The following is a 23,930-nucleotide window of genomic DNA, read 5'->3' on the forward strand; positions in this document are numbered from 1 at the left end:
GGGTGCAGTGTCTCGTGCCTATAATCCTAGCACTTTGGGAGGCCAAGGTGGGAGGTTCACTTGAGGCTCGGCGTTCCAGACCAGCCTGGGCAACATAGCGAGACCCTGACTGTACAAAACATGGTTTTAAAAAATTTGCCGGGCATGGTGGCTCACACCTGTAGTCGCAGCTTCCTGGGAGCCCAAGACAAGGATCACTTGAGCCCACAAGTTCAAGGCTGCAGTGAGCTATGATCACACCACTGTACTCCAGCCTGAGCAGCAGAGATCTTATCTCTTAAAAAAAAAAAATTAATTTAAAAAAATTTTTAAAAAGAGAAATACCATCTAGTCACAATATACAGCCTTATTTGGATCATAATGCAAGTGAACTAAGGGAAGAAATGTTAAGACAGTTGAGGAAATGCGAACACTGACAATCTTTGGTGATACTGAGGAATTACTGTTAATTTTTTTAAGTGTTTTAAGGGGTGAGTGTGCGTGTTTGTGTGTCTGCATGAGTCTGTATACCACTGATGTGCATGCGTGTGTCTGTGTAGTGTGCATATGTGCCTTTGTGTCTTTGTGCATGCGTGTGTGTGTGCATCTGTGTGTGTCTTAGTCCTTTTCAGCACATATGCTGAAGTAGGTTCCAATGAAATGAAATGAGGAAGTGCTTAACAGGGAGTCTGTCGCCTCAGCAGGGAGAGCAGCTCTCTCTGCCTCCGCACAGAGGAGGCTGGCTCCGGTGTGGAGAGTCCTCGTGAAATCCAATGGGCTTCTCTGCTGGAGTGAGTTCATCAGTCTCCCCATTGAGAAGTGTGTTTAAATTATTCAGTGAGCCTCTTTGATCCTATCTGTTGAACTATGTTTTGTTTTGTTTTGCTCTTTGCAGAGGGAAGTGTTTGTAGATGCTGGGCCACCTTCCAAAGTGATAAAAGGCCCATCCTAGAGCATCTGATGTGCCCAGCACGATCTAGATTCTAATGGCCTGGTTTATTGCCACAAACAAACAGAGAAAAGCTACGTAGGAGGCAGGCTGCTGCCAGTTCTGCGGCTCTGGGAGTCACGGAAAGGCAGTAGTGCTGCCCTGCTCACCTGCACTCAGCTACTTCCTCCCCTCCTTCCCACTAACAGCTTCAAAACACATTTCCCTTCTCTGGAAGTTCAAAGGCACAGATGAATGTTTGGAGACCTTTGCCAATATCTGAATTCAGGGAAATCAGAATGCTTAAAACATCACTATTGTTGGAGCAGGGTTCACCCTTGCCACATTCTCCAGGTCCTCAGCAAACTTTCTCATTGGTTCCTCCTCAGGGTTTGAGCTGGATCTGGGCACCAAACAGCCCTAGACCTCGGCCAGAAGCAGCTCTTCACCAATGCCTCCTGTTAATGGGGTTCTGAACAAACCTCTTTTTCTAATTTTTTTCAGAAGAACATGAGCTGCCTGTGGACATGGAAACCATCAACCTGGACAGAGATGCAGAGGTAATGCTGCCTGCTCAGCCCAGCCTTGAGCATGGTGATGGACCACCTGTCAGGTTATCTTGTATGAGATTAGTAAGTTACTTCCCTAAAGAGGTTGCCTGAGCCTCCCTTGGTTGGATCAGAGTCCTGTGTTCATGTTGTTTTTCTTACCAGTGATTGTTATCCCCATGTCTATTTGACCCTTGAGGATTGTGTGGCAGATGAGATGCCTTTGACTCATACATTCTCTGGGTCTGATGATTACATTATACATGAGGGTCCCAACAGCCGCAGGCTGTGTATGACTGGCCTGGCCACTGGGCCTCCTGAGCCCCCAGCGTGTCTCTGATGGTGATGGGATGGGGTGCATATCCTAAGAGCCTGAGCTTATGTTTTGTGCATACAGGGTCTAGGGAATGAGAAAAAGATGTCATGTACCAATCATTTTAAGGGCCAGTTTTACATAAAACTAAGTCATCACTAAACCAAAGAGCCCCCGCAGCACACCTTGTCACCGACACCTGTCTGCTGCAGACCCACCTGGCACTGCCTCCCCCACTGCTGCCCACTCCTAGGCCTCCTCTGATGGCTCCTCTTCTAGGACACAGGTCTCCAGCCACTTTGCTATAGCCGAGTATACATTTCCGCTTTGTTTCAGGATGTTGATTTGAATCACTGTCGCATTGGGAAGATTGAAGGATTTGAGGTACTGAAGAAAGTGAAGGTGAGAGGGACTCTTATGAGGGGACTATGACCCATATCACCCATAGGATGTGGATAAGTCCAGAATCGAGCCATCAGTCCCAAGTTGTGGTCTTTGTCTCAGCCTGTGGGAGGCATGGCTGCCTCCACCTTGTAGCAGGCCTTTACTGGGAGCACAGCAAGTGTGAGACAGCAGTCGAGGGACTTGAGGCACAGCCCTGGGGCTGGCTCTCCTGAGCTCAGGCGGCCAGTGACCTGTGACTCTGGCCTGCCTCAGTTCTGTGCCTGTGTTCAATTAGGCACTCAGTGAATTTTATGGTCCTCCGTGCATCTCATCTGAATTTGTTTCTCAAAATTGAGCCCACCATAGGTTCTTATGTTCTGCCAGGAAGTGGCAAACACCCATACCCCAGGCCAACGCCTCCCTCCTCAACTAGGCCTGCTTGGTGGGGGGCCTGCCTCCTGCTTCCTTTTGGGTTCCTGCCCATCCTCAGGTGTGTCGAGGAATTCTAGCTTGGTGCCCTTGCCCACCTACCTCTCAAAGGTCAGCACCTTTCTAGGAAACAGCAGGAGAATGAAGACACGTCCTTCCACCAGAAGGGCCTGTCCTGTGTCCTCCAGTACCAGCTGAGGCCTTCTCGTGGCCTCCCCCGTGCCGGTGTCAATTGTCCTTTTCCCATCCCCCAGACTCTCTGCCTCCGCCAAAATTTAATTAAATGCATTGAGAATCTGGAGGAGCTACAGAGTCTTCGAGAGCTGGATCTTTACGACAACCAGATCAAGAAGATTGAGAATCTGGAGGCGCTAACAGAGCTGGAGTGAGTCATGAGACCCACAGGAGAACAGCATGGTGGGGAGGCCACTGGGTGGGGGTGTCCAGTCTCTCCAGAGCCCCCCTCCTGCTGGCTCTTGGCCCTTGAGAGGCTGCCTCTGCCACAGGGTCCTGCCCTGCGTCTGAATCCCAAGGCTCTGCCTGCCATGTTCAGGGCTCCAGGAGGCCACGTTGGCTTCACGCATGTCTTCGGCTTCCTGGACAATCCTGACTTGCAAAGTAAACCTTTGATGGGAAGGCTGCAGTGGGGACTTCTGGAAAAGCCTCCATTCAGGGATGATACTGAGATTGGTCGAGGGGAAAGTTAATCCAGAATTTCCTCTTGCCTTTTGAATACTCTTTTTTTAAATTAAAAAAAAAAAAAAGTGACATTTATAATTTAAGGAGTCAGGTTCTACGCCAGGTGCAGTGGTGCATACCTGTAATGTCAGCGCTTTGGGAGATCAAATTAGGAGGATCACTAGCCCAGAAGTTTGAGATAGCCTGGGCAACATAACAAGACCCTGTCTACAAAAATTAAAATTAAAAAAGAAGGAGCCAGGTCCTAGTTATAACTTTACCTGGATTTCTGCCCTCTGTTGCTCATTCATTTTTGCTTGTTTTGTTTCTAATTCGGTACTTCTCAGGCCCCTTCTGTGTGCAGAGCCTGGTGCAAGGTCCTGTCATGGGCACAGGTGTGAATGTAACAGTTTCTGCCTCAAATACCATCCTGGGAGCCAGGGCATCAGGAGCCTGTAGGCTGCCTCTGGCTTGCTCCGGGCTCCTGGGCAGCCTCCAAATCCCTCATGACAGCATCAGTGTGAGCCAGGCGGCAGCAGGGGCACAGACCGCACCCCCTGCCCCACCCCACCCCACCCTGCCCCGTCCCACAGTGACTGCAGTCCCCTAATGGGGTGCTACCTTTAGGGTGGTTGAATTGTGAGTTCTCTGCAACCTATGCTCATGTAATTTTTTTAAAAACCTGTTTTGGTTGTTCTCAGGATTCTAGATATTTCTTTTAATCTGCTGAGAAACATCGAAGGGGTTGACAAGTTGACACGACTGAAAAAACTCTTCTTGGTCAACAATAAAATCAGTAAAATTGAGAACTTAAGCAACTTACATCAACTACAGATGCTAGAGCTGGGATCTAACCGCATCCGGGTAGGTGCAGACAGCCCTGACTAGTATATTCAGGGAGAGGCAGCTGGCGGGTTGTGTGTGGACTCAGTGGGTGTATGTAGAATGCATAGTGAGTATGCATTTCTTAGGATGCTGTGATTTTTTTCATGAACAAGGAAATTTTTTTTTTACTGATACTGGAAGTCAGTATCAGTAAGTCCTGAGTGGTCTAGCCTTTCTTCTGCACGTAGATTTCAGTTGCTCTTCATCCAAATCATGACCCTAAATCACACCATTCCCAGTTACATTCTGCCTGAGATGAACCAGCCGACCTGAACGCCTTGCTCTTGGACTTACTCGTGGTGATCTTCTCTGGCATGCTGCTTTGAGATGAAAGTTTCCCAAGCCCAGCAAAGTGGTCACTCGAAGTGATGTACATACCAGGGGCTTTAGAAAGCCTCTTGCTGCTGACACACTCCCAAAGGCAGTGCTGAGTTGGGCCTTCCTCCCTGGATGGCTTAATACTCCTGGGACACAGTCCCCAGCAGGATTAGATCTGTTCTCAGGACCCATTTGACCTTGAAAACGTGGGACAGAATGGAAATAAAAGACTTTGGAAAAGTGAGCTGGTGTTCCATAGAAGCAGGATCAAGTCTTCACCAGCTGACTCATAACCACCGTCATGTGCTGAGGGGAATGCGGGAGGGCGTCCCAGGAGGACTGACATTGAAGGTGGATCTGCCAGGCAGAGAGAGGGGAGGGTTCCCGTGGGCAGGCAGGAGGACTTCTGTCAGCCAGAAGAGCATTCAAGCCCCGTGCCTGGCTCCTAATCAGGGTCATGGCACAGAGCCTGTGCTTCCCCCAGCCTTGCTTAGTGACTTTGGCAGGTGTTTCTGAGCACATCCGACCCTGCCCCATGTTCAAAATGCCCCTCTGTTTGGCTTCTGAAAGTATTACAGCATGCGATGTCTGTCCTGGGCCCTTGAGAGCTTGGACAGGATACAAACCAAGGGAGGCTGGTTTTGGCAAGAGTCTCTTGACAGTTATTGTTAGAGATCTCATGGCCACAAATAGCAAAGCAGCACATTTAAAACTAGAGAGCAGCCCAGATGTCCGCACTTTACCAAGTGTCTGACTGTGGAACTTTCTAGGGGAACAGTGGCTCATCACAAATTAATGCAGACTACAGCCGGTGAGGATGCCCCCGCCCCACCAAGTCCTGCAGTGGTGTGTGGATTAGCACACCATCTTCCAGCCTGGAGTCCCCACCTAGTTAGCAAGCACCTCATCTGGTTCTTTTGTGTCTGCTGAAATATTTAAAGAATGACTTGTTCTGAGAGAGAGTGAACTGACAGAGGAGGGAAACTGAAGTCCAATCAATAAACAGTCATTAAACATCCTGTTGTAGGCAAGTCACCATGCGGAGATGAGACAGGGCAGTGTGGTCACTGCCTCTGGAGGTTTATGGTTGAATAGAGGAGCACATGATCACAGCAAGGAAGAGTGCTGTAGGCGGGTGTGGAAACTGGGCAAGAGGGGCAGAGTGCTGTGGTGTGAGGGCCCCCCAGGAATCCTAAGTGAGGGTCCCCAGGATTTCAAAGACTTAAGGTCAGAGTCCCAGACCTCACTTCTGTAGAGACTGAGGCTCTTGGGAGGCCTTTTTTTTTTTTTTTTTTTTTTGAGACAGAGTCTCGTGCTATTGCCCGACCTGGGAGTGCAGTGGCTCAATCTCGGCTCACTGGAAGCTCCGCCTCTCAGGTTCACGCCATTCTCCTGCCTCAGCCTCCTGAGTGGCTGGAACTACAGGCACCTGCCGCCATGTCCAGCTAATTTTTTTGTATTTTTAGTAGAGACCGGATTTCACTGTGTTAGCCAGGATGGTCTCAATCTCCTGACCTTGTGATCTGCCTGCCTTAGCCTCCCAAAGTGCTGGGATTACAGGTGTGAGCCACCACGGCCCGGCGGGAGGACATTTTAATGTGTCAGCTCACAAGTTTAGAACTGGAAGGGACTTGGGAATCTGCTAGTCCCTGGGTTCTGAGACTGTTCCTCAGCACCCCAGAAAATCTGAGGGTTGGAAGTGAGCTCAAGACAGTCTTGGACTCGCCACTCTTGTATTCTGCTTTCAAGTAGGATTTCCACCGGAAGTCTTAGCAGATACATTGCTAGCCCCACATCACAGAACTGAAGCCCTGACAGCTCTGCCCCAGTCCAGTCACCTGCTGGCTGCCTGGCACAGCCCATCAACTGCAGTACTCATTGCTGTTCTGTCCTTTCCACAGGCAATTGAAAATATTGACACCTTAACCAACCTGGAGAGTTTGTTTTTGGGGAAAAACAAAATTACTAAACTTCAGAACCTGGATGCGCTCACCAACCTGACAGTCCTCAGTATGCAGGTACAGAGCTTCCTGAGCTGCCCGTCCCTGCAAGCCCTGGCAGGGCCAGTGCTGCTGAACACAACCTTAGTTTTTATCCTTCACAATTGGCACTTTGTTTCACTCTTAGTAAACAATTGAAACATTAGATGTCACAGACTTTATACATACTTGTGCCAAGCAAAAACTTGATTGTCTTATTTATTTATTTCACTTTTTTAGAGACAGGGTCTTTATCTGTCACTCAGGCTGCAGTGCAGTGATGCTATCATAACTCACTGCAGCCTCCAACTCCTGGGCTCAAGCCAACCTCCCACCTCAGCCTGCCAAGTTGGTAGGACTACAGGCATGCACCAGCACCTTCAGCTAATATTTTGTCGAGGGGGTGGGGCATGGAAGAGATGAGGTGTCACTGTGTTGCCTAGGCTGGTCTTGAAGTCTTGACCTCGAGTAATCTTCCTGCCTTGGCCACCCAAAATGCTGGGTTTATAAGCATGAGCCACCACTCCTGGCCTTTTTTTTTTTTTCTTTCTGGAGACAAGGTCTCACTCTGTCATCCAGGCAGGAGTGCACTGACAAGTACATTCATAGCTCACTATAACCTCACACTCCTGGGCTCAAGTAATCCTCCTTCCTCAGCCTGCCAAGTAGCTGGGACTGCAGGTACACACCACCATGCCTGGCTAATTTTTGTATTTTATGTAGAGAAGCGGTTTCCCCATGTTGCCCAGGGTGGTCTTGAACTCCTGGACTCAAGCGAACCTCCTGCCTTGGCCTCCCCAAAAATTTCATTCTTAAGTGCCATGTTTTTGATTTTTTCCACCCGCTGCCCCAGTAGCAGTCCTAGATGGTTTTTAGCCAAAGGGGACTTCTTCAGAAGGTGGAGCTTATTCTAAATTCTAAAGTGTTTGGCTCAATGGTAGAAGCAATTCCTTCCATTGCGCAGAGAATATCAACCCTATTAGACTTCTGCATTTGGGAGTTGGTAAGCACTTGAGTGTGCCTAGGCTCCTGTTTACCTTTTGTGTTGGAAGCAAATTAGCAGCATTAGACCCTTGAAGCGAGCTGGAACAAAGTGCTCTGGGGACAAGGCCCAGTGTGGTTAATTGATCCCGTTGACTGACACTGAGGGGCATGTGAAAACCACTCTTAACCCTTGGTGAAGCAGAAGTTTGTCAGGCTTCTTTAAGAAAGTTCTTGGCCTGGTGCAGTGGCTCACACCTGTAATCCCAGCACTTTGGGAGGTCGAGGCAGTCAGATCACCTGAGCCCAGGAGTTCAAGACCAGCCTGGGCAACATAGTGAGAGCTCATCTCTGAAAAACTTAAAAATATAAAAAAGAGTTCTTAGGCCGGGTGTGGTGACTCATGCTTGTAATCCCAGCCCTTTGAGAGGCCAAGGCGGACAGTTCATTTAAGGTCAGGAGTTCGAGACCAGCCTGGCCAACGTGGTGAAACCTCATCTCTACTGAAAATACAAAAATTAGCCAGGCATGGTGGCAGGCACCTGTAATCCCCGCTACTCAAGAGGATGAGGCAGGAGAAGTGCTTGAATCCAGAAGGAGGGGGTTGCAATGAGCCAAGGTAGGTCCACCGCACTCCAGCCTGGCAACAAAGTGAGACTCCATCTCAAAAAAAAAAAAAAAAAAAGTTATTTGAGTTTAATGTGAGTTGTAGTATGTACTAAAAGAAAGTAGAGGCCGGGCGCGATGGCTCAAGCCTGTAATCCCAGCACTTTGGGAGGCCAAGACAGGCGGATCACGAGGTCAGGAGATCGAGACCATCCTGGTTAACACGGTGAAACCCCGTCTCTACTAAAAAATACAAAAAACTAGCCGGGCGAGGTGGTGGGCGCCTGTAGTCCCAGCTACTCGGGAGGCTGAGGCAGGAGAATGGCGTGAACCCGGGAGGCGGAGCTTGCAGTGAGCTGAGATCCGGCCACTGCACTCCAGCCTGGGTGACAGAGCGAGACTCCGTCTCAAAAAAAAAAAAAAAAAAAGAAAGTAGAGGCCAGGCGTGGTGGCTCATGCCTGTAATCCCAGCACTCTGGGAGGCCGAGGCAGGTGGATTACTTGAGGTCAGTAGTTCAAGACCAGCCTGGCCAACATGGTGCAAACCCCATCTCTACTAAAAATACCAAAATAAATATTAGGTGTGATGGCAGGCGCCTATACTCCCAGCTACTCAGGAGGCTGAGGCAGGAGAATTGCTTGAACCCAGGAGGCAGAGGTTGCAATAAGCCAAGATTTCACCACTGCACTCCAGACTGGGTGACAGAGCGAGAGTCCATCTCAAAAAAAAAAAAAGAAAAGAAATAGGAAATTATAATCAATTTACTTTAAAATATTCAGGAATTTTTACACTTTAAAATTATTAAATCAGGTAAACCTTCACCAAGTGTATCTTTTAACAATGAGTTCGTTTTTTGTTTGTTTGTTGTTTCTTTCTTTTTTTTTTTTTTAAATGGAGTTGTGCTCTTGTTGCCCAGGCTGGAGTGCAGTGCAGTCTCGGCTTACTGCAACCTCAGCCTCCTGGGCTGAAGCAATCCTCCTGCCTCAGCCTCCCAAGGAGCTGAGATTACAGGTGTGCACCACCACACCCAGCTAATTTTTTGTATTTTTAGTAGAAACTGGTTTCACCATGTTGGCCAGGCTGGTCTCAAACTCCTGACCTCAGGTGATCCTCCTGCCTTGGCCTTCCAAAGTGCTGGGATTATGGGTGAGAGCCACTGCACCTGGCCTAACAATGAATTCTTTATATAAAAAACATGTAATTCCCATGCATGAATTTTAGCTCAGTACAGCAGGCTCAAAATTTTGATCCTCTTTTTCTCTCTACATGAGTCCCATTCTAGCATGTTTGTTTTGTTTTGTTTTGTTTTGTTTTTTGAGATGGAGTCTCACTCTGTCGCCCAGGCTGGAGTGCAGTGGCGCGATCTTGGCTCACTGCAAGCTCCACCTCCCAGGTTCACACCATTCTCCTGCCTCAGCCTCCCGAGTAGCTGGGACTACAGGCGCCGCCACCACACCCGGCTAATTTTTTGTATTTTTAGTAGAGACAGGGTTTCACCATGTTAGCCAGGATGGTCTTGACCTCCTCACCTCGTGATTCCGCCCACCTTGGCCTCCCAAAGTGCTGGAATTACAGGCATGAGCCACCGCGCCCGGCCCCATTCTAGCATGTTTTAAGTGAAATGCTTTATTCTTAGAATTCTTCAAGATAACACAAAACCTCATTTCCTAAAAGCTGTTTCATTTTGTACCCTCTGTATTGTTCTGACAGCTGTGTGCTCTCCCTCTTGCAGAGCAACCGACTGACCAAGATCGAGGGTCTGCAGAACCTGGTGAACCTGCGGGAGCTGTACCTTAGCCACAATGGCATCGAGGTCATCGAGGGCCTGGAGAACAATGTAAGACACCCACTGTCTGTCTGGGGCTGTGTGGGTGGTGGGCACCAGGCGGGCAGGCACCTGGCCAGCCAGCACACACTGGCCTCTTGGGCCAGAGTCAGGAAGATGCCCTGCCTCTGGAGGTTTATCAGAAAGACCTTCCCATCCTAAAAACTAAGGGACCCCTCCTTACACCAAAAAGCGCAGGAGCTGTGTGTGCCTGTCAGCCCTCTGCCCTGAGTGTGCCTTGAAGGGTTGACGCTTTATGTGGAATTTCAGCACAGGCTTCCATAGGCTCCCTCAGTGGGGCAGCATCCACTGCACACCCACCGTCACTGCAGGCATTTTGCAGGATTTGAAAAAAAAAACCTAACCTGCTCATAAAGGGCCCTGTATGAGGGTGACTGGCACTCCTCTAGGCCACTGACCTTCTGCCCATGGCCCCACTGGCCTCAGCCCCTACTTTCCAGCCCACAGAGAGCACAGGACCAGCTCTCAGTCCGAGCCCCCTCCTCCTCTTACAGTATGAACAGCTTCCTCCTCCCCCATTCCGCACTGCCTGCTGTCTACACCTGTCCATGCTCCTCCCACCCTCCCTGGCCCTTCCACTCAGGTGCAGGACAGCCTCACATACTGAGTGGAAGTGTGCTCACAGAGCCCCCACCCTCCTCAGCTGCCTCCAGCTCACCCTACTCTGCCCCAGTGCAGTGTTCAAGACAAATAAAAGACTTTTTCTCATTCAATTTTACTTGTTTTTTTCTGTTTTGTTAAATTGCCATCAAATATAACCAGATTGGTCTGTAAACATAGTGTTTCAATCTCATTAGGCCTTTGTGCCTCAACCCCAGGGCCTAGTTGGCATCAGTAAATTTCACCAACACCTGCATAAAATTTTGGAAAAATTCAAATTTGCCTGTGGAAAGTTTAGTCACCTTCCTTTGACTTTGCACTGAAATTATATAAAACTAGCATGCAAACCAAGTGTTCACCTGTGTGGTTTAGAGACATGCCTGCAGTGGAGTGGCGCTGAGGACTGTGTGGCAGGGGCTGGGGTTGGGGCTGGGCAGGGTGCGCTGCAGGGAGCGCGTGCTCAAGGGAGCCCTGGTGCCCTCCTGCACCCTGGCCTCCCCGAGCCAAGGCCCCGCAGTCTCCACCAAGCGTCCACCGGGAGACAGACAATCTGCAGCACAGTTCAGATAAGCAGCCAGTCCCAGGAAAACTGGAAAGAAGTATAACTCAGAATTTTACCAGTGGAAGTGCTACACTGTGATCTTGGTTAAACACCAGATTATTCTTGGGCCTTTGAAACAAAACAGAAAAAAAAAAAAATGCTTGTATTAAAGGTAATGACGTTATTGTAATCTTCATCGTGATCAAATGTAACAGTCTTTCCTCTGCCATTTTTTTCAACTAAAGATCAGACAAATATTTTCTCCTAAGTTTTGTTTCTTAATTTATCTGGAATTTATTTTTATGGTGGGAAATAAAGTAAATGTAGTTTTGTCCCAGATGGGAATTTAGATGACGCCCCCCAACCCAGTGTCTCATGACTCCTATCTCGTTCTGCAGTGTCTCCTCCAGCTCGGGGCTCTCCTGTTGGTCTAGAATATGTTTGCAGTGGTCCCTGACAGGTGTCGTTTCTGTGGCGTTGTGTCATGCCCTTTGGTGTGCCTGCTCTCCTCACCCTGTTCCGTTCTTTTTTTCTATTTCTTAAGCAGTTCTTACTAGTTTGCTTTGGATGAGTTTTCACAACATTGTCTAACTCCCCTAGAAAAACGTGAAATAGTGTTGAGTGCATACCTGGATCCCTGAACTCAGAGATGTGGGACCGGTTCTGACAGCCAGAGCCCACCACCAACTCTGCCCCTCGTGCTGAGCCTTAGTACTTGGACCTCATGAGGCTCAAATCCTGCGTGTGTTCCAGGCCACTTTCATTTTGCCAGTTTCTGGGCTTGCATACCAGATGACCATGAGCATTTCAGAACGGTGCAGAGTGTGGGGGAGAGCTGCTGTCTGCTAGAGACCAGCCCCACTGCCAGGCGATGTGTTGTTGGATTGCCCACAGTTGCGTCCTCTGCAACATTTTCCTGCAGTCCTTTTGCTCTGAACCTGCCCCACTGAGCTCCTCCCTCGCACACTGTGGAGCCTGATACTCTGTGAGCAGACCTGACCAGGGCACCAAGATGGGGTGGTTTGAAGGCACCTCCTAGGTAGCATGCCATGCATAGCCTGCTGGAGAGTGGCATCAGACTTGACACACACAGCTGGTGCCAGCTGGCGCGCTGGGTGCCAAGGCAGCAAGGGTGGCATAGCCAGAGAAGCTCCCAGGCCACAGCCATAGTGCTTTCGAATTGGGCAAGCTACTGGCTGGGTACGTTTCGAGGAGATGGGGGGAGGAGTGTCTGCTTTTGAGACATTTTTTAACTTTCCCTTAAAACTTGGAAGGCTTTGGAATTGGAATACCAAAAATGCAGTAGAAAACCAAGGAAGGGACTAGGAGGGAGCAGAGCGTGAGGGCAGAGAAGGGAATGAACTTTGTCAGAGGTTCTCGGACAGCTTGTAAACATTTTCCTTTTGATGAAAAACAAAAGTATTACCCAGGCTTAGATAATGTGTATTGGAAAGTGAGTAACTGATGTGCATTTTCAGAGTAAAAGATCCTAAAAACACACTTTTGTCTCCCGGTGGGGGCACACACCCTGCAGCAGGTGCTCAGTAGGCCCAGCACCCAGTCCTCAGCACCCAGTCCTCAGCACGGGTCTTTTCTCTGCACTCATGCTCCTGGCAGCCTCTTCCGAGACAAGAGTTTAGACTTGGGATCCGAGAGTCCTGCCTTTCCCACTGCTACTATGCACGTGGGCAGATTCTTAGCCCCACTGAGCCCCAAGTTCCTCATCCCTAAATGAAAGGAGGAACTTTGTTTTGAAGATTACTTGGTCGTACATTTCCTTGTGATGAGCACTAAGTAAATGTGACTACAATTGTCAGCCTTTCTTCAGAGCGTCAGGGGGTTACTTGGTTCTTCCTGGGACCATCAGTCTCACCAGGGGCCTCAATGGACAGGGATCTGAGAGCACTGGGCTTGGAGTCTGACACAGTCTCAAATTCCAGCGATCAGGAGAGCTCAAGGAGGTAGCTGGGCAGGCTCTGATGGAAACACTGTCCCAGGGAGGGCTGCAGGAAGCAGGCAGGTCTCGTCACCCTCCATAGCATGCCCTTATCCTGTGAGGGCAGAGAGGGTAGTGCACCTGCAGCCCTAAGGTCAGCACTTGACACTGCCTGTGTGGTCATGCAAATCATGTTGGTCAGAGGTAATCCAGGAAACATTTTATTTCCTTTTAGAACAAACTCACGATGTTGGACATTGCATCAAATAGAATCAAAAAGATTGAAAATATCAGCCATCTAACAGAGCTGCAAGAATTCTGGGTAAGTTTAATATACGCTGGGGTTGATGACACTTCGACTAAACTGGTCTCACTGATTAAAATGTCGTATGAGTGAATACGAGAATCTCCTGTAAGCCTTCCTGCTGAGTGACTCCGTCCCGCCATGAGATTTGGGGTGGGCACCTTTGTAGACTTGTGTTGGGTGTTGTCTGTGCTCCTCAGAGCATGAGCCACAGATCAGCAGCCTTGACATAGCTTGTAAGAAATGCAAAATCCTGGGCCCCGCCATAGCCCAGATGCAAACTGAGTCAAAATCTTTGCTTTACAAGACTCCAGGTGATTGCAGTACACACAGAGGTTGGAGAAGCCCTGATCTAGGTATGGGTAGAACCTAAAATTGTCATTTGACCAGATGGTTTCCAAACCTCAGCAGAGAGGCAGACACATTCCCTGCAGCTATATTCCAGCACCACAAAAGGAAATGTTGGATGGGTTTCTGCAGTTAGCCATCTTGGAATTTGCCTTGTATTTGTCTCGTCACAGGTATGGTTTCAGGAGTAGCGTTGCGGTGTCAGCAGGAAGAGAAACAGAATATAATAAGTTTTTGCACTTCCTCTAAACGGGTTGGGAAATGATCCCCGAGCTGAAGTCTTCAGTGTTAGGATTCCCTTGGAGAATTCTCCTAGGGCTTATTGCCTTTCCCCTAGCATGTGGCCCCTGCAGAGATTATGGCACAGGTGTCACCCTGTGATGCTGTGAATGTAGTAGTGTCCTCAGATACATTCAGTCTAATCCAGGATTCATGCGGAGTGTAAGGCATCATTCTTCCTTGTCTCTCCTCTAGCTGTGCTGCTGACCCTGCTTATGTCCTGTGCATTCTCCTTTCCCCATCTTAAAAGGTCATCCAAGTTTCCCTAGAACACAGATGGCCTGCTGCAAATGTTCCTTGCCCCTTATTGGTGGCACTGGGTCTTGAGTAGTGTCATGATGTGATACCAGAGCATGTCTGGGAAGATGCGAGTCAGAATTTGGCAGGTGATAAAGATGTCCCAGGCCAGGGGGAGCCTCAGTGAGTCCAGGTGGGTCTATGTGCAGCCCACCCTTGAAGGAAGGTGTGGCTGGTGGGAGGCTGGTTGGATCAGCTCATAGGGAGCTGGCAAAGAAGCCAGGGAACCACACAAAGAAACCAAACAACAGGAATAAGGAGTCCAGAGACAGAGGACCTAGGTAATAGGGAAAGGGCACGTGGCAAAAAATTAGGGAGCAGGTTTGGGAAATGAGCTGATACGGAAGCAATGTTCCTGAAGCTTACGATTCCTTCTGCATGCCCTGCCGAGGAACAGAGCATGGAGCACACAGTACTGAGACCACAGGCAGGGGCCAACCTGGGCACCACAGCTAGCAGGGAGGCAGGCAGGCTGGTGATCCATCACTAGGGGCCAGATAGTGCCTGACCCTGTGACACAGAAGAATCCTGTTCCTTAGACCACCAAAAATAGTAAAAATAAATAAATAGCCAGAATTTGCACAGTGCTTTATAGTGTCCATACCTCTTTCCATTCTGATCCAATTATCACAGCAATCATGTGGATAAGATCATATTACCCCATTTTACGGGTAAAGAATTGCATTCCAGGAAGGAAAGCTGCAGACCAGGAACTCTCCAACTCAGTTCCATGCTCATATCACATTCGAGATGCACATCATTAGTCTCCAAGGCAGAAATAGAAAACCAGTCTTAACGTTTCTTACAACCCAAATACTATGTTTGTTGATTTTTCTCCCTACTTGTTCTGATTACTGAGAGGAGAATGTTGAAACCTTCCAATTATAATTGGCAGTGGATCCATTTCTCCGTTCAGTTCTATCAGTTTTTGTTTCTTGTATTTTGAAAGTCTGTTATCAGGTGCATACATATTTAGGATTGAGGATTTCTTGATGAATTGATCCATTTATCATGTGAAATGTTCTTTATTGCTGTCCTCTTTATCCTTGTCCTGGAAGTATATCTTGTCTGTTATTAACATAGCCACTTCATCTGTCTTATGATTAGCACTCTCATGGAATCTTTCTCCATCCATTTACTCTTAACCTGTGCCTTTATAATTAAAATGTGTTTTTTGTAAAAAGTATATAACTAGGTCTTGCTTTCTTGTCCAGTCTGACAATCTCTGCCTATAAGTGGTGTGTTTAGACTGCTTACATTTAATATAATTACATTTAATTACATTTTGTGAAATGGTTGAGTTTAATTCTATCATCTTAGTATTTGTTTTTTATTTGTCTCATCTATTCTTTGTTTACTCTTTCCTGCCTACTTTTTGGAGTGAGATTTTTTTTTTTTTATTTTTGGCAGTCTATTTTAACTCTATTATTGGCTTATTTGCTATACCTCTGTACTAATGTTTTCTTGTTGCTTGTTTGAAAGGAGGGTTGTTTTAGTGATTAGAATTTAAAAATGGATTTTTAATTTATCACCATCTGTATATTTTACATTTAAATATCTTATGATCCCCATGATACCTTATCTTTTAAAGAAATTTAAAAATGGCCAGGCACAGTGGCTCATGCCTGTAATTCTAGCACTTTGGGAGGCCGAGGTGGGTGGATCACCTGAGATCAGGAGTTTGAGACCAGCCTGGCCAACATGGTCTGTCTCTACTAAAAATATAAAACTTAGCTGGGCACGGTGGCACATGCTGTAGTCCCAGCCACTCAGGGGCTGAGGCAGGACCATCACTTGAACCCAGGAAGTGGAGATTGCAATGAGCCAAGATCACGCCACTGTACTCCAGGCTGGGCAAAAAAGCAAAACTCCGTCTCAAAAAAAAAAAAAAGAAATTTAAAAACAAGAAAATTCACTTATTTTACCATTTCTGGCATTGTTGATTCTTTTGTGTGGATCTCAGTTTCCACTTGGTATTTGCCTTCCACCTGAAGAATTCTGTTTTTTTGTCGTTGTGTATTCTGCAGTAAACCAATCCTTCAGCTTTTATTTGTTTGAAAAATCTATTTAATTTGCCTGCATTTTTGAAGTTTAATATTATGGATACACAATTCTAGCTTGACAGGTTTTTTTTTTCCCCTTTTTAAGCACATTAAATACTTTATTCCTTCATCCTCTAGTTTGCATTATTTCTCCTTTATAAAATTTTTATTCTTTTAAAAATATTTTTTAAAAATAAATAGAGATGGGGCCGGACGTGGTGGCTCACGCCTGTAATCCCAACACTTTGGAAGGCCAAGGCAGGTGGATCACCTCAGGTCAGGAGTTTGAGACCAACCTGACCAACATGGCGAAACCCTGTTTCAACTAAAAATACAAAACTTAGCTGGGTGTGGTGGCACACGCCTGTAGTCCCAGCTACTGGGGAGGCTGAGACAGGAGAATCGCTTGAATCCAGGAGGCAGAGGTTGCCGTGAGCCAGGATCGTGCCACTGTAGTCCAACCTGGGCAACAGAGTAACACTCTGTCTCAAAAAAAAAAAAAAAAAGGGCAGGATCTTGCCATGTTGCCCAGGCTGGTCTCGAACTCCTGGGCTCAGACAGTCCTCCTGCCTCAGCCTCTTAAAGGGCTGAGAGGACAGGTGTGATCCACCACACACGGCCCTGGTTTGCATTATTTCTAATAAGTCAGCAGTCATTTTTATCATCTTTTTTCCTCTGGCTGCTTTTTAAATGGTCTTTTTAATCATTCTTACTTTGTTTTGTTTTTTGCAACTTGAATTAGAATGTGCCATGGTGTAGTTTATTTTCTTGGATGTGTTAGGGTTCACTGGATCTGTGAATTTATGGTTTTCATCAAATGTGGAAAGCTTCTGGAAATTATTTTCTCTGAAACGGTTCCTGCCCCTGCTCCCCAACCCCCGTTTCTCTCTGAAAACCCAGTTATGCATGTTCCTCTGGTGCTAGGGAGGCCCCGAGGCCATTTCCTCCACCCAGCTCCACCCCTCAGGCTTTCATCTTGCTGTGCTTGTTTGTATAATTTCTGTTGTTAAATCTTCAGATCATGATCTTTTCATCTGTAGTATCCTATCTGCTGTTAAGCCCATGTCATGAATTTTTTATTTCAGATGTTGTATTTTTCTCAACTCTAAAAGAACATTTAGCTTTTTTTTTTTTTTTTTTTTTTTTGGGTAGATTATTTTTCTCTCTTCATTAGATTTGTGTTTTCCTTTAAGTCCTTCCTTCTTCACGCCTTGTAATTTTTTATAAGATCTTGGGCTTTATGGTGTTCAATTGTTGAACGTCGAATTTATGGACTTTTTCTGACAGGCAATTAAGTTACAGCTTGATCCTTTTGAGGCTCGTTTTTAAGCTTTATTAGAGCACATCTAAATAGTCTACCCCGTAAGATTAATCTAGCACTGTTTTGAAGCTGTGGCCCTCCTGGGATCTCTAGTGAAAATCCTGGGTATTTAAGTTCTCTCCACTGTGGTTGGTGGGAACACAAACATGGAGCTGCTGTGGGTGAGCTCTGGGCATTCTGCAGCTCGGGACTCCCTAGTTGTTCTTCGACCAGCCTTTAGCTTTTCACGCCGCCTAGCACAGCTTCCTCTTCGGTCCAGGATTCAGGAGGACACCATGTGGATTTCTGGAGGCTTTTTCCCTACATAGCTCACTCCTATCCATACATTCCGGCTCCCTTTGCCTCCCCAAACTACAATCACCATCTCAACTCGCTGTGGCCACCAAGCTCTGCTTGGCTTCCGCCTCCTTGTGGTCCTGAAAGTTCCTCCAGGCAGAAGGCCAGGCAGAAGGCCGGGATGACCACACCGCCCACCTCATTTGTTTCCTGTCTCTCAAGAATCAATGTTCTGTGTTGCTTGTTGTCCAATGTATAAAAACAATTATTTCATATATTCTATCCTATTTTCCTATTTTCTTTCTCTCTCTCTTTTTTTTTTTTTTTGAGACGGAGTCTCGCTCTGTCCCCCAGGCTAGAGTGCAGTAGAACTATCTCACTGCAAGCTCCGCCTCCCGGGTTCACTGCCTCAGTCTCCTGACTAGCTGGGACTACAAGTGCCCACCACCATGCCCGGCTAATTTTTTGTGTATTTTAATAGAGACGGGGTTTCACCGTGTTAGCCAAGACAATCTCAATCTCCTGACCTCATGATCCGCCTGCCTCGGCCTCCCAAAGTGCTGGGATTACAGGCGTGAGCCACTGTGCCCGGCCTATTCTATCCTATTTTCTAGTAGCTTGTGACAAAGGCAGGAGCCCAGCACCAGCTATTCTATCATGGCTTGAAACAGAAGTCCTACTTATTTATTTTACTTTTGTGTCTGTCTCCCGCACTGTAGAATATAAACCTCATAAGGGCAGGAAAATTTGTGTTTGGTTTACTTTGTTTTCCCTCCCAATTTCTTTATTGTGGTAAAACATGCATAAAATAAAACTTACCAACTTAACCATGTTTAAGTGTACAGTAAGTGGTATTCAGCACATTCATAATGGTGCACAGCCATCACCACCATCCATCTCCAGGACTCTTTTCATCTTATAAAACTGAAACTCTGTACCCATTAAAAAATAACTCCCTATTTTCCCCTTCCCAGACTTTGACAATGACCATTCTACTTTCTGTCTCTATGAATTTGATTACAAACCTCATATCACTGGAATCATGCAGTATTTACTTTTGTGACTGGCTTACTTCACTCAGCATATCGACCTGAAGATTCATCCATTCTGTAGCGTGTGTCAGAATTGCCTTTCTTTTTAAGGCCAAATAATATTCTGCTGTATGAATATTGTTTTGTTCACTCTTGTCTTACCAACATCTGGAATAGTGCCTGATACACTTCTTTTTTGAGACAGGGTCTCATTCTGTCACCGAAACTGGAGTGCAGTAACATGATCATGGCTCACTGAAGCCTTGACCTCCTGAGTTCAAGTGATTCTCCCACCTTAGCCTCCCGAGTAGCTGGGACTGCAGGTGTGCACCCGTAAACCTGGCTACATTTGTGGGTTGTTTTTTTTTTGACATGGAGTTTTGCTCTTGTCACCCAGGCTGCAGTGCAATGATGCAATCTCACTGCAACCTCCGCTTCCCACGTTCAAATGATTATCCTGCCTCAGCCTCCTGAGTAGCTGGGATTACAGGTGCACGCCACCACGCCTGGCTAATTTTTGTATTTTTAGCAGAGATGGGGTTTCACCATGTTGGCCAGGCTGGTCTCAAACTCCTCACCTCAGGTAATCAGCCCACCTCGGCCTCCCAAAGTGCTGGGATTACAGGAGTGAGCTACCACGTCTGGACCATTTTTAAATTTTTTCTAGAGACAGGGTCTCGCTGTGGTGTCCAAGCTGGTCTCAAACTCCTGAGCTCAAGCAATCCTCCTTCCTGGTCCTCCCAAAGTACTGGGATTACAGGTATGAGCCACCATGCCCAACCAATGCCCAAAACATATTTGAATGAACAGAAGGAACATAGAAGAGGCTGGCCAACTGGGTGGAGGCCAGCTACAGATAACATTGGAAAATATGTTACCCACATGTGTCAGATGCAGGGCTAACATTCTTACATTAAAAACAGCTCACACAGAGGTACCACTTGAAAACTAGGGGTATTCACAGAGTAAGAAGTAACAGTTGCTTATAAATACATAAAGCATTTCCTATCTCTCTTTTTTTTTTTTTTTTTTTGAGACGGAGCTTTGCTCTGTCACCCAGGCTAGAGTGCAAAGGCACCATCTTAGCTCACTGCAACCCCCACCTCCCAGGTTCAAGCGATTCTCCTGCCTCAGCTTCCTAAGTAGTTTGGATTGCAGGTGCCTGCCACCACCACTCCTGGCTAATTTTTTATTTTTAGTAGAGAGGGGGTTTCGCCATGTTGGCCAGGCTGGTCTCAAACTCCTGGCCTCAAATGATCCGCCTGCCTCGGCTTCCCAGAGTGTTAGGATTACAGGCGTGAGCCACCGTGCCTGACCATATCTCATTAATTTTTAAAATATACTAAAACAACGAGATATACAGTGTTATCTGTCAGGTTGTCAAAGACTCTTGTAGAATGCAGTTGCAACCAGCCTGTGATGGCAGCAGGCACTCTCATGACTGCTGAGATAGCTGTGTTTTGTACAAGTTTTCTGTAGGATGTTTAGAGCCTTAAAAATACCACATGCAGCCGGGCACGGTGGCTCACATTTGTAATCCCAGCACTTTGGGAGGCCGAGGCAGGTGGATCACCTGAGGTCAGGAGTTCGAGACTGGCCTGACCAATATGGTGAAACCCCATCTCTACTAAAAATACAAAAATTAGCCGGGCATGGTGGCATGCACCTGTAGTCCCAGCTACTCGAGAAGCTGAGACAGGAGAATTGCTTGAACCCAGGAGGTGGAGGTTGCAGTGAGCCGAGATCGTACCACTGCACTCCAGTGTGGGCGACAGAGTGAGACTCCGTCTCAAAAAAAGAAAATAAGGCTGGGCACAGTGACTCATGCCTGTAATCCCAGCACTTTGGGAGGCCGAGGTGGGCGGATCACAAGGTCGGGAGATCGAGACCATCCTAGCCAACATGGTGAAACCCTGTCTCTACTAAAATACAAAAATTTAGCTGGGTGTGGTGGCACACGCCTGTAGTCACCGCTACTCGGGAGGCTGAGGCAGGGGAATCGCTTGAACCAGGGAGGCAGAGGTTGCAGTGAGCTGAGATCGTGCCACTGCACTCCAGCCTGGCAACAGAGCTAGACTCCATCTTAAAAAAAAAAAAAAAAAAAAAGGCCAGGCACGGTAGGTCAGAAGATCGAGACCCTCCTGGCTAACATGGTGAGACCCCATCTCTACTAAAAATACAAAAAAAAAAAAATTAACCGGGCAGGGTGGTGGGAACCTGTAGTCGCAGCTACTGGGGAGGCTGAGGCAGGAGAATGGTGTGAACCTGGGAGGTGGAGCTTGCAGTGAGCCAAGATAGCACCACTGCACTCCAGCCTGGGTGACAGAGCGAGACTCCATCTCAAAAAAAAAAAAGAAGATATCATGGAGAGCTTCCTAACCAAGATTTAAAAATCAGAAGTGGCCAGGTGTGGTGGCTCACGCCTGTAATCCCATCACTTTGGGAGGCCAAGGTGGGTGGATCACAAGGTCAGGAGATCGACACCATCCTGGCTAACACCGTGAAACCCCATCTCTACTAAAAATACAAAAAATTAGCCGGGTGTAGCAGTGGGCACCTGTAGTCCCAGCTGCTGGGGAGGCTGAGGCAGGAGAATGGTGTGAACCCAGGAGGTGGAGCTTGCGGTGAGCCAAGCTCATGCCACTGCACTCCAGCCTGGGCAACAGAGTGAGACTCCATATCAAAAAAATAAAAAATAAAAATCAGAAGTGAAAAAAGAAAGATGTATCTAATTTTATTAAAAAGTGCATATATTTTGCATGATGAAAGAGTCCATTGGTCACCTGAAAGGTTAAGGTTATTTTGTACGACATACAAAAAGCTCTTTAAAGTGAAAGAAAGCAATTTAATAGAAAAATCGGTGGAGGATAGCAATAGACAGTTCACCAACGTGGCGCATCTTGCCCCTGCCATATGGGACTTGTTTCAAGCTGACATTCAGGGCCTGGAGGGTGGACTGAGACGAGCACTGCCCTGCGCGGGCCCCCACCCTCTTCCCAGTAACCCAGGGGAAAGGCAGCATCACAGTGACCAAAGGCAGTCGCCAGGGGAGGAGAAACATTTGGCAGGAAAGTTTCCACCCTCACGGTGTCTGATGCTGGCATGGAGCCCATCTGCCCACTTCCCTGCTGGCACAGGGGCATCCCCAGGACCCTCTCAGATGCTCTGTTGGCAGATGCTGCCCGCTCATTTAAGCCAAGTGATGCCATTTGGATTACATCGCAGGCCTGCTCTATGCCACAGCTGTGCTTCCTCAGCCCTCTTGAGAGAATGCTTTCCTGTAGGCAGTGCCTTGCACAAGCACCCCTGACCCAAGGCTGTCTGGGTGTGAGCTGCAAGGAGTGGGGGGCACAGGCAGGGGCTGCTCAGGAAGAGGCTGTGTGCCTCCCTCCCAGCATGTGTGCCTGGCCTGGGCCCACTTTCTCCACCCCTCAGTCTAGTGATGGCCGTTTCATTAGGTTTCAGCTGCATTCCTTTAATTACAGGTGAGTCTAACCCTGGTGCCTCTGTTTTCAACCACTTTCTCCTTTCGTTTACTCATGATGCTTTCTGCTGGCTTTAGTCCAGTGCGTTTGCCCTTTCATTATTAACTTCAGGAGATTCTATCGACGAATGATACTAAACCTTAGTATGTCATTGTGTTGCAAATACTTTGCTTTGTCACGGAGTCTCACTCTGTCGCCCAGGCTGGAGTGCAGTGGCGTGATCTCGGCTCACTGCAAGCTCCACCTCCCGGGTTCACGCCATTCTCCTGCCTCAGCCTCCCAAGTAGCTGGGACTACAGGCGCCCGCCTCCATGCCTGGCTAATATTTTTGTATTTTTAGTAGAGACGGGGTTTCACCGTGTTAGCCAGGATGATCTCGATCTCCCGACCTCGTGATCCGCCCGCCTTGGCCTCCCAAAGTGCTGGGATTCCAGGCGTGAGCCCCTGCACCCGGCCATCTTCAGCTTTCTTTATGGTACTCAGGTCATCATAACTATTGTATTGGCAGATAGATGTCTTTCCTCAGTGTCCTGTGTTTGGTGTTAGTTTAGAGAGGATTATAAATCCAAAGCCTATAAAAACATTTACCTGATTGACTCCTAAAATTGTATGTTTTATATTTTATGTCTTTTCTGCAACTTAGGGAATAACTCAATTGCCGTATAGGCATATGATGACTTTTTTTTTTTTTTTTTTTTTGAGACGGAGTCTCACTGTTGCCCAGGCTGGAGCGCAGTGGCGCGATCTCAGGTCACTGTAACTTCCGCCTCCCGGGTTCAAGCAATTCTCCTACCTCAGCCTCCTGAGTAGCTGGGACTACAGGTGCCCGCCACCACACCCGGCTAATTTTTGCATTTTTAGTAGAGACGGGATTTCACCATATTGGTCAGACTGGTCTCAAACTCCTGACCTTGTGATCGACCCGCCTCAGTCTCCCAAAGTGCTGGGATTACAGGCGCGAGCCACTGCGCCCAGCTTATGATGACATATTATGCCACCATAAATGAAATCTTAAAAGCAATCATGATTGTAAAGGATATTTAATTACAGGAAAATGTTCATGATATAGAAGTAGTGAAAAAGAAAAATGCCAAATATTTTTGGTGAGATCTAGTTATTCTTAAATTCAATGCACGTAGACACCAGAGAAAAGACTGGAAGGAGGCCGGGCGTGGTGGCTCACTCCTGTAATCCCAGCACTTTGTGAGGCTGAGGCGGGCGGATCACGAGGTCGGGAGATCAAGACCATCCTAACACAGTGAAACCCAATCTCTACTAAAAATACAGAAGTATTAGCCGGGCGTGGTGGTGGGTGCCTATAGTCCCAGCTACTCGGGAGGCTGAGGCAGAAGATGGTGTGAACCCAGGAGGTGGAGCTTGCAGTGAGCCAAGATCTCGCCACTGCACTCCAGCCTGGGCGACAGAGCGAGACTCTGTCTCAAAAAAATAAAAAAAGAAAAGACACTGGAAGGAAATGTGCCAAAACGAGAAGCCCTTGTGGGTAGTTGGTTTCTTTTTTCTTTTATACTCTATAGTTCTTCTGAATTTTCTGTAATGAGCATGTATTTCTTTTTTTTTTTTTTTTTTGAGATGGA

The 23,930-nt window shown here is 47.4% G+C and overlaps 1 protein-coding gene across 1 annotated transcript in view; it reads left to right on the forward strand.

The window, feature by feature from the left end:
* The window catches only part of PPP1R7 (protein phosphatase 1 regulatory subunit 7), a 36,891-nt gene that overhangs the window by 5,894 nt on the left and 7,067 nt on the right, over nt 1-23,930 (forward strand). Inside the window, exons 3-9 of the mRNA XM_015111541.3 lie at nt 1,412-1,467; nt 2,105-2,170; nt 2,836-2,966; nt 3,961-4,123; nt 6,364-6,480; nt 9,762-9,866; nt 13,188-13,274. Coding sequence (XP_014967027.3) covers nt 1,412-1,467; nt 2,105-2,170; nt 2,836-2,966; nt 3,961-4,123; nt 6,364-6,480; nt 9,762-9,866; nt 13,188-13,274 — 725 coding nt within the window. The remainder of the gene's footprint in view (nt 1-1,411; nt 1,468-2,104; nt 2,171-2,835; nt 2,967-3,960; nt 4,124-6,363; nt 6,481-9,761; nt 9,867-13,187; nt 13,275-23,930) is intronic.

Source organism: Macaca mulatta, chromosome 12, assembly GCF_049350105.2.
Source record: "Macaca mulatta isolate MMU2019108-1 chromosome 12, T2T-MMU8v2.0, whole genome shotgun sequence".
Lineage (NCBI taxonomy): Eukaryota > Metazoa > Chordata > Mammalia > Primates > Cercopithecidae > Macaca > Macaca mulatta.